The sequence below is a fragment of the Coptis chinensis genome, chromosome 4, assembly GCF_015680905.1.
Source record: "Coptis chinensis isolate HL-2020 chromosome 4, ASM1568090v1, whole genome shotgun sequence".
NCBI lineage: Eukaryota > Viridiplantae > Streptophyta > Magnoliopsida > Ranunculales > Ranunculaceae > Coptis > Coptis chinensis.
The window spans coordinates 88,419,905-88,431,132 of record NC_141459.1 but is presented as its reverse complement, the minus strand read 5'-3'; the positions used below and the strand labels follow the sequence as shown (position 1 = coordinate 88,431,132).

At 38.6% G+C, this 11,228-nt stretch overlaps 1 protein-coding gene across 1 annotated transcript; it reads right to left on the bottom strand.

The window, feature by feature from the left end:
• Positions 1 to 854: 854 nt before the first annotated feature.
• On the bottom strand, positions 855 to 1,316 carry LOC147505467 (uncharacterized). The gene has a single exon (XM_086605554.1). It carries the CDS (start codon positions 1,314 to 1,316, stop codon positions 855 to 857), a length of 462 nt encoding a protein of 153 aa, XP_086461680.1.
• Positions 1,317 to 11,228: the final 9,912 nt, after the last annotated feature.

Sequence of the window (11,228 nt, the reverse complement as noted above, 5' to 3'; positions counted from 1 at the left end):
TCCAGGTAGTACATTTTCCCCTTTCTAACACCATAATCAAGAATCTGTCGAGTCAGAATGTCCTGAAAAACACAGAAAGATGGATAGAATGTCAAAGTAGATGCAAGTGCGAGGATAATTTGACAAATAGACAATAGGTTATAAGTAAGGGATGGAACAACTAAGATAGATTCAAGAGTGAGGGTGTTAGATAACTCAATAAACCCTTCTCCGCTAACCGGAGTTGGAGTACCATCAGTAGTAGAAACAGCGGTCTAAGGTGAAGGTCTAAGACTTTTCACAAGGTTAGGGTCATTTGTTATATGGTCAGATGCACCTGAATAAATTATCAATGTATTATTCGAAATAACCTTACCATTCATACCTGATTGTGCGACACTAGCCGAAGTATTCTCTCCATTCACAACATTAGCAATGGTGGCCTTGCTTAAATTCTTTCGTGGCCTCTTCGAGAAGTTCCACCAATCAGGATAACCAATCACTTCATAACATCTCTCCTTGCTATGACCCAAGTCTCCGCAAACACCGCATTTTTTATCTACCCAAGGATTTGATTTACCTTTAGGATGGCGTGGAGGACCAGAAAAAATTGGAGGAGTTGTCTTGCTATGAACAGCCAAGACAGAAGATTCCGTTGATACAGAGTGCCCCATAGCCTATTTCTCAGATTGTACCTTACGAATGTAAACATAGCTTTATTCCAAGGAAAATTTAGGTTCTTTCTGAAGGATCTCTCCACGCACCTGATCATACTCCTGATTTAGGCCACATAAAAACATATGAACACGCATTCTAGACATCATGGATGTTTCATGGACTACAGCTTCAACACTGTTATTCTGGGAGGTCACCCTCTAATCAATTTCTTGGAACATAGCCACCAATTTGTTGTAATAGGAAGGAATAAGTCTCCCATTCTGCTTTGCTTCAAAACACTTCGTATTCAATTCAAAAATTCGAGTTTCATCAGAGTCATCATAGAAGGTCTTTTCCACAGCCTCCCAAATATCTTTTGCAGTAAAAAGACGAATATAACAATTCATAAGAGAAATTTCCATAGAATCAATAAGCCAACTTTTTACCTTTTCATTATCTGTTACCCAAACTTCATATTCTGACAAATTCATAAGCGGTTCAACCTTTGCGTCAGTCAAATAACCAAGCTTTCCCCTTGCTCCAATCCGCATCCGCATGAGAGGAGCCCAGATGGTATAGTTGGACTCATCTAATAGAACAATTTTTGAGAACGCTGAGTTATCTTGTGGGGTGTAGTAGTGATGAATGATGCTTGAAGAATTGTTGTCAGAGTCAGCCATTGCAGAAAAAAAACAAACAATTTAGGTTTATGAAGAAAATAAAAAATAAAACTTTGTGAGAGGGGTTTAAGATTCAAGGATTCAATGCAGAGGATTTCAATGGTTTGGCTCTGATACTATGTAGAACCAGAGAATTCAATTCAATTCAATTCAGTGTATATTTACTTGATTGAATTCTAAAGAGATTACAATTGTTTATATAGAGTTTACAAAATAGGAAACAACAAAATTTGGTGGCTTTAGAAACACGGGGCGTGGGTCGCGCCCTGTTTAGGATAGAGAAGGGCGCGGGTCACACTCAATTCACTGGACATCCCGAACGTCGGAGTGCAGGTCGCGCTCTATCCACACTATATCTGGGCGCAGGTCGCGCCCTATACACAGAAAGCAGAATACAACTTTCTACAGGAGCTAATTCACGGCCATGAAGCAGTATTCGCCTGTTAATCCCTCAAACTTGCTTAGTAAGATTTCATCTAAGAAGCTTTTCCTAGAGAGGCCGGTGACACAGAAGTTGTATTTTCTCTTCCCTGCATCGCAAGAGCCACAATTGACAGGGTGTCATAGGCCTGCAATGCGAAAATTCCAGGATCCAGATTTTCCTCTGTAGGATGTTCCATGTGAAACCTGGTCTGAAATTTTGATTTGAAACATTCATATCTCGCCCCAATGTGGGGGAAGTAGGTCTTTACTCCTAGAACACCTTGCATTGCAGAGATTGCTGGAGCGTTAACAAAATCAAGGTGATCAGCGATGTCATTGGTTATAATCCATACTGAGTCTTTTTCCACCAACCCCATATCCTTTGCTTCCCTGAACAGATGATTTGCCAATGACAACGAAGAGTGTGTACAATGAAGACTCTACACTGCTCGCGTTTGAACTTTTCCCACTAATTTAATCGATATTGAAAAATTGAAGGGTGGGAAAATGTAGAGAAAAAAGATGTTTTCTCATTCTGGTGTGAAGGGCGCGACCCGCGCTCCATTTACACCTGGGCAAGGCGCGACCCGCGCTCATGACTTTGGTGACTTACAGATTCTTCAGCGCGACCCGCGCTCAACTTTGCCTGGTCGAGGGCGCGACCCGCGCTCCACCTTATTTCAGCACGAATTTGCCCTTTTTCGAAAGTTTTATGAAATAGTATAAATATAGGTTTTTTCTGTAGAAACCTAACTTTTTTAAAACAAAGAAAGAGAGAGATTATAAGTGAGCAATTCTTTGTGAGTTTAGTGTTCATTCTTTGTGAGTGAATTGAGAGACTTGTAATCTGTTACTCCGGACATTTAGTAAAGCTTGGAACTCGTAGTGTGAACGTAGACAAATTGTCAAACCATGATATATCTCGTCTTGTGGTTTGTTATTCTTTTATATTAATTGTTTTACTTTAGATACTTGTTATTTGATATTGAGAAGTGTTGGGATTACTTTGGAGGGTGTTGAAGTCTTGTCTAGTAAGAAGGATTGATCCTTGTATAGGATTGATCTATTGTAGTGGATAACGTTGTTTCCGCAGTGTTATATTCACAACAATTGGTATCAGAGCGTAGATTTACGACCTAGGAATTTGTGTAGACAAGGTGTTCGATTAAATTCTTGAGTTAAAGTTTTTTGGTTTATTGTGTGTAACTTGAAAAAATGGCTCCCAAGATGTCAAATGCTAAGTTTGAAGTAGAGAGATTTAATGGGAAGAATAATTTTGGGATTTGGAGAATCCAAATAAGGGACATCCTCATCCAACAAGGTTTACATAAGGCTTTAAAGGGGATTAAATCTAAGGCGGCGAGTATGAGTGATGATGATTGGGAAGAGTTCGATCTATAAGCTTGTTCATCAATCCGGTTGTGTCTTGCTAATGAGGTTATGTATAGTGTGATGGGAGAAGATACCGCTGCCGGTATTTGGCTCAAGCTAGAGTCTATGTATATGACCAAGAGCATAACTAACAAGATGTACCTTAAGAAACATATTTATCGGTACATGATGGTGGATGGTTCAACGATGCAAGAGCACGTTAGTGAGTTCCGTCGACGCCTAACAGATTATTTGAATGTTGGCATGAAGATGGATGATGAGGATCAAGCGGCATGTTTAATATTCTCTTTGCTAGAAAGTTATGAGCATCTAATGACTAAATTTATGAACAGAGAAGATGTATATCTTGATGAAGTTCAAACTGCACTTTTTTCTTATGAGTTGATGAAGAAGACACGAGTTGAGAATAGCATTGATGCAGGACAAGGACTAGCGGTAAGAGGAAATTCGTATGAATAGAATTTTACAAGTAATGAGAATTCTAGGTCCAAGTCAAAGAAGCCTTTAAAACATGTACAATGCTACAATTGCAATGAAAAAGGGACATTATACAAGTAATTGTCCTCACCCGAAGAAAGAGAACAAGAGATATGCTCAGAAGAAAGGTAAGGCAAAAATTGAGGCAAGTTATGCTTCAGGTTTTGAAGGGGATGAGTTTAGTCTCTGTGTGTCCACACAAGACTATATGACTGAAAGGTGGATTCTTGATTCCGGATGTTCCTATCATATGTGCCCGAGTAGAAAGTGGTTTACTTCTTATGAGAGCATTGATGGTGGTTCTGTTTTAATAGGTAATGACGTTGCTTGTAAAATGGTAGGAATTGGAACTATACGAGTCAAAATGTATAATGGTGTAATGAGGACTTTAACTGATGTGAGACATGTTCCTGAGCTAAAGAAAAGTCTTATTTCTCTTGGTACTTTGGATTCCAAAGGCCACAAGTTTGTGGGAGAAGGTGGAGTCCTAAATATTGTTAATGGCTCTTTAGTTGTTATAAAGGGTCAAAAACATGGAACCTTGTATACTCTGATAGGTAGTACGGTGATAGGTGATGTAGCAGTGGGTGCATGTAGTAATGATTCTGAGTGCACTAAGATATGGCATATGCGTTTAGGGCATATGAGTGAAAAGGGTTAAATGAAATTTGCAAAGCGAGGGTTCTTGAAGAATTTGAAGAAGCCAAGTATGGGGTTCTGTGAGCATTGCGTTTATGGGAAGCAGTGCAGAGTCAAGTTCAATTCAACCATGCACACGACAACAAGCATCCTTGACTATGTGTTTACGGATGTTTGGGGACCCTCCAAGGTGGTTTCAAAGGGAGGTAACCGCTATTATGTCTCATTCATTGATGATCATACTCGCTATGTGTGGGTGTATATGATGAAATCGAAAGATGAAGTGTTTGAGACATTTAAGAAGTGGAAGGCAAGGGTTGAGAATCGCACAGATATAAAGGTAAAGACATTACGGTCTGACAATGGTACTGAGTATACCTATGGACCTTTCCAAGAGTTTTATGCGCAACAGGGAATTGCCAGACACTGGACAGTTAGGGGCACACCACAGCAGAATGGAATGGCAGAGAAGATGAATAGAACCTTGCTTGAAAGAGCGAGATGTTTGTTGTCTAATGCCAATCTAGGCAAAGAGTATTGGGCAGATGCAGTGTCCATGGCGTGTTACCTATATAATAGGTCACCAGTACCAGCTATAGATTGCAAGACACCTTATGAGGTGTGGTCAGGTAACCCAGCTGATTATAGTATTTTGTGAGTGTTTGGATCGACAGCTTACTACCATGTGAGGGAAAGCAAGCTAGATCCTAGAGCTAAGAAGGCCATATTCTTAGGCTTCACAAATGGGGTAAAGGGATACAGATTGTGGTGTCTAGAATACCACAAGTTCCTGGTCAGCAGAGATGTTACCTTTGACGAGACTTCCGTGTTATCTTTCAGTAAGCCGGAAGTACCTGGGCAGAATGGTGAGTCTATAGAAGTTCAAGCTACTGAGCTTGAGTTGTCTGACACAGCAGATGACTGGTTAGATCATGATAAGGTACCAAATCATGGAACCACACAGCAACAGGAGAGCAAGAGCATCCGCAACTTGTAGTAGCTGATCCTAGGTCAAAGAGACAAGTTAAAGAAGTGCACAAGTACGGGCACGAGAAGCCGGTGAAACACTATGGTAAGGTGGATTTAGTGGCATATGCACTGAATATCGAAGATGATGAGCTAAATAGCTTCAAGGAAGCTATTAGAGATGCTTATTATAGAGATTGGTTGGCAACTATGCAAGCAGAGATGGAATCTCTTGATAAAAATCACTCATGGGACCTAGTTTTATTGCCAAAGGGCAAAATGACTATCGGCAGTAAATGGGTGTTCAGAAAGAAAGAGGTCCTTCCTGAGTCCAATAGTACTGGGTACAAGGCAAGAATGGTAGCAAAGGGTTTTTCACAGAAGGAAGGAGTCGACTACAATGAGGTATTTTCCCCGGTGGTCAAACATACGTCCATTCATGTGTTATTGAGTTTAGTTGCTCACTTCGACTTGGAGTTAGAGCAACTTGATGTGAAAACTATTTTCTTGCATGGGAACTTGGAGGAAGAGATCTATATGAGACAATATGAATGGTTTGTCGTTGCTAAGAAAGAAGATCATATATACAAATTGAATCGGTCACTGTACGGGTTAAAGCAATCACCTAGGCAATGGTACAAGCACTTTGACACGTTCATGATGCAACATGAGTACACCCGAAGTAAGTATGATTGTTGTGTTTACTTTCGTAGGCTTCGTGGTAATGACTTCATCTATCTCCTGCTTTATGTGGATGACATGCTTATTGCTTCCAAAAGCATGGTGGAGATAGACAAGTTGAAATCTCAACTTAGCTCTGAGTTTGAGATGAAAGACTTAGGTGGAGCCAAGAAGATACTGGGCATGGAGATTGACAGAGATTGGCAGAATTGACGGATAGTTGTATCTCAGAAGAAATTCCTTCAGAAAGTACTTTCGCGTTTTGGTATGGAGAGTGCAAAGTTGGTTTCTACACCTTTGGCTGGGCATTTTAGGCTTTCAGCTAAGTTCTCTCCTAGTTCGGTGGAGGAACAAAAGCATATGGCACATGTTCCTTATGCTAATGCAGTGGGCAGTTTGATGTATGCTATGGTGTGCACATGCCCAGACATTTCACAGGCAGTTAGTGTTGTAAGTAGGTATATGGCTAATCTTGGGAAGCAGCATTGGGAGGTAGTGAAATGGGTATTAAGGTACTTGAAGGGTACCTTGGATATGGGATTAGTTTATGGTGGAGGCACTTTTTATGTTAGTGGATATGTGAATTCAGATTATGTAGGTGATCTAGATAGACGACGATCGACTACTGGTTATGTGTTTATGATGCATGGTGCACCGGTTAGTTGGAGGTCTATGCTACATGCTACAGTTGCTCTATTTACTACTGAGGCAGAGTATATGGCAGTGGCAGAGGCAGTGAAAGAGGCATTATGGCTTCGAGGTCTTCTGGATGATATAGGTATTGAGCAGAACAGTGTTGCTTTGTATTGTGATAGTCAGAGTGCTATTCATTTGGCCAAAAACTAGGTTCATCATGCTCGGACCAAGCATATTGATGTCCGTTATCACTTTATATGGGATGTCATTGAGGATGGTGATGTAGCATTTGAGAAAGTGGACACCCATGACAATCCTGCTGATATGCTGACTAAGGTTGTCACCAGAGTTAAGTTTCAACACTGTTTGGACTTACTCCAAATCCTACATGCTTGATAGAGCCCTTTGTGGGCATGGCCCTTAGGGGCAGATGGACTGCGAGTTTTTGGATGGATGTGTTCTTGCTGGATATGTTCGGCTCGATTTTATGTGTTAAAACCTCACCGAGGTAGAGAATTATAAAGAAAAAAGATGTTTTCTCATTCTGGTGTGAAGGACGCAACCCGCGTTCCATTTACACCTGGGCAAGGCGCGACCCGCGCTCATGACTTTGGTGACTTACAGGCTCTTTAGCGTGACCCGCACTCAACTTTGCTTGGTCAAGGGCGCGACCTGCGCTCCACCTTATTTCAGCACGAATTTGCCCTTTTTTGGAAGTTTTATGAAATAGTATAAGTATAAGTTTTTTCTGTAGAAACCTAATTTTTCCAAAACAAAGAAAGAGAGAGATTATAAGTGAGCAATTCTTTGTGAGTTGAGTGTTCATTCTTTGTGAGTGAATTGAGAGACTTGTAATCTGTTACTCCGGACATCTAGTAAAGCTTGGAACTCGCAGTGTGAACGTAGGCAAATTACCGAACCACGATATATCTCGTCTTGTGGTTTGTTATTCTTTTATATTAATTGTTTTACTTTAGATACTTGTTATTTGATATTGAGAAGTATTGGGATTACTTTGGAGGGTGTTGAAGTCTTGTCTAGTAAAAATGATTGATCTTTGTGTAGGATTGATCTATTGTAGTGGATAACGTTGTTTCCATAGTGTTATATTCACAACAGAGAGCCAATAAATTATCAATATGGCTGCCCACTTCGTAAAGTGCATCGACCAGATGAGGGATAATACTTAATCTAGCACAACTGACATCCTCATAGATAACGTTAACAGCTCGCCATTGCAAAGTCCCAACTATAGCTCTCATCTGTGTTTATATGTTGGGAAATAACGATATCAATCGATCCCCACTACACAGATAACTTGTACTTGAACCAACAATAATCTCCAGACAATTTTAAATATCCACTACAACCAACCTAGCATGCCCAACTTTCTAAACAACTATCAACAATAAATAATAATGCAAAGAAAAATTAAAGCATACCACAACACAAAGATGTACTGTGGTTCGGCCAATGATGCCTACTTCCACAAGAGCTAATCATTTTATAAAGTGGGAAGGAAAATTACAATCACTCATTTCAGTGTCTCACCTTACTAAATCACTCTTCTCTCTTTACAGGCTTTTCTCTCTGTAAAGGTTTTTTCTCAATTTTGATAGCTTTCAAAATCGGATTTCAATTCGTGTCTTGTGTTGTCTAGGTTTTCCAAAACCTTGTTTTTGGTTTATATCCCAAAAAACTGATTCGCGGTTATTGTAGAAGGAAACTTGCGAAAATAGACATGAGCCTGAAAGCCAACAAAAATAAAAAATAGCGTCTTGGCATCTCTTCAAAATTTTGCAGAAAAAGTCTAGTAGACTTGTTTCGAAAAAAGCTAAGAGGAAAAAATTATCTTCTTTTTCCTCCAAGGCTCCTTGGGCAAGACTAGTTTCGAGCGTTCGTTCGCTCAAACTTCCACTACCAAAAAAATGACATATTATGACACTTGTTTTTTTATCTATCTTGACGGCTTTATTGAAAACCGTCAAAATAGGTGTTTTAGTGATATTTTTATGGCGCCTGTTGTAACATCATGTAGTGTATGACACAAGTGTCAAGAAGATATTATAAATTTATGACGATTGTTGCAATATTATGTCGTATATGACATAGGCGTCAAGATAATATTATGATTTAATGACAGGTTTTCAAAAATAGTCAAGTTAGCAATCTTATAAACTATCAACACCTTTCAATCTTTCACAATGTTTTTGGGTTATCAATTAAACCGTCAAGAACTAAAAAAAAACTAAAAACAAATCAGTAAACCATCAATAATAAAAGGGCGCTGGTTTTGTACTTTGGGCCCTTCAATGGTTTGTTTAGATTCAACTATCAAGACTCAAAAGAGTTTTAGCAAATAAATCACGAAAACAAATAATTCTAGTACTAAACTAAACTTCCATCGCACTGAAAAATTACAAACAACACCCTACCCCCTCCAAAGCTCCAACCCCTGACTCCATCTTCCTCTCTTCTCGTTCCTGGCCTTGAACTTATGCACAAAACCCTCGGTATCAATTCCACTCTTGAAATGCTAAACTCTTCCATCGTCCACTCTCAAACCCTAGCTATTGAGGAGTCAGATGTTTGCTAAGAAGGATTCTGACTTTTGCTAAACAAGTAAGATTCTTTTCCATATTTCGTCTTCTCGATCATGTTTGATGCTTTACAATACGGATGGGTGTGTGTTGGGATTTCTACGCAAGCTTCTGTTGGGCACAAGATGTTTGATAAAATAGTCAGATGGGGGGGGGGGGGCTTTATGTCATTCAGTTGTAGTGTAATATCTAGCTAGCTAATTATTCTATTGCCCACACTACTAAGAAAGGAAAATTAATACTGATTAGTTCAATTCAATTGATAAAATATGTGTATTATCTTCTTTTGGTTCGTATGCATTTGATTTTAATATATTCCTTTGGCCTATCTAGGTGTATCCCACTTGAACAAACCAACCCCTTTTGTTGGAAGTTATTTACTTAGTCTTTGCTTTGTTGTCTCTGAATGAAATATTTCATGGCGATAAGGTGTTATTTATCTGATTGAGATTCCAAAAAAGTGAAGGAGACACACCAACTCACAAACGTGGTGGCATTGTTGGAGTTGATTTGGTACAACTAAACCTTCAAGTTGCTGCTTAATGTTGGATCATTTACATGGTTAGTCAACCTTGTGTTGTATCATTTCATTTTTTTACTCATGTTCTACAATTCTACTTAATGTTATATTCAGTTTAGAAACATGTATTTAGCTTAAAATTTGTATTCTGTTAAAATTTTCATTCAAGAATTGACTCCTAGCATATGTTAGGTATACTGTTCAAATAGTTCACTGTTAATGAGTGTTTGTAGTAATTCATTTGTGGTTTTAGTTACTCCGACTCTAGTGAATGTGATGTACAGATATGTGTACCTCATTTTTGTCTTGTGTAGCTAGTTAGCCTTAGCCATGGTTTAGCCTGAGACCAGCTCAAGACATGGCAAGTCTATTTTGGTATGCTTCTTATCTTGCATTTGTCAATTTTCTCATTACTAAGAATGTTTGGAGATAGATGTCAGGTACATATGTATAGGAAGAAAAAGGGATGGTTTGGGTGTTATATTAGTCTTTATTATATCACAATAAGTTTCCGATTAATGTCATTCATAATATTGTTCACCTTGATTAGCTACACTGGACTAGGAATTGGTTTACCTTGCATGGTGCACGCTTCATAGCTTCTGAATTAAAGAAATGTTCTTTTCTTCAAGTGTTCCATGCAAAGGCGTACATGTGGATTTGCACACTTAAGTTGGAGTTATTGTAAGTAGCACCCTTCTTGCATGTGAAAGGAACCTAGCTCTCTTCATCTGGTGATCATGCATGGAAGTCTTTGCTTAAAATATCACATTTTTCTTTGGGATATGTAGTAAGGTATTAGAAATATAATCTTTAACACCTAGCTAGTCTTGTTGCTATTAGTCGTTATCAATTTTATATGATTGTTGATGTAAAATTATAGCATTTCAGCCACTGTGGCTTCTTTACCCCACTTGCATCATAGCTTTAGAAGGTATGATGTACTAGATGCTAATTTTAACTGTTTGTTAGGATGCTTAGTAAAGCTTTCACTTGGTATTGGTTATGTGCAAGCATGTTAGCTGTTCAACTACCAATAGGAAAAATTATAGATTGTATGTTTACAATTGACATGTTAAGTGTTGTATTATTATAATCATGATTAATAGTTAGTGGGCATTAGCTTCAATTTAAATTTGCTTTATAGCATTGTAGAATTTGGAACTTAATAGACCTTGGCCTTATTGTCTTCATTCCCTATAGTGATACACTATTAGAAATGCAAGGTTGACTCTATGTGGATCCATTACTCCTCTGTTCTAGTGATACACTATGTACATTTCACAAGGTGGTATTCAGTTGTTGTAATTGCTTGTGCAAGGAAATCGATCTGGAAAGGAGCTTCACAAGTTGTTACTTATCTTTTTTTGCCTGATGAAGATTATTTTGGAACTTCCCATTATATTTAAAGCTTTTTACCTACTCTAAGTTTTGTTAGGACACCACAGTGGGGAATTAGTTTTACTTTTATGAAGTAGGTGCATATCCTTGACAAATTAAACTAGCTAATAGTTATTATTATTTTTATTATTTTTTAATTTCTTAAAATTGACAAGTGGTCTCTTGGCTTTTCCATAC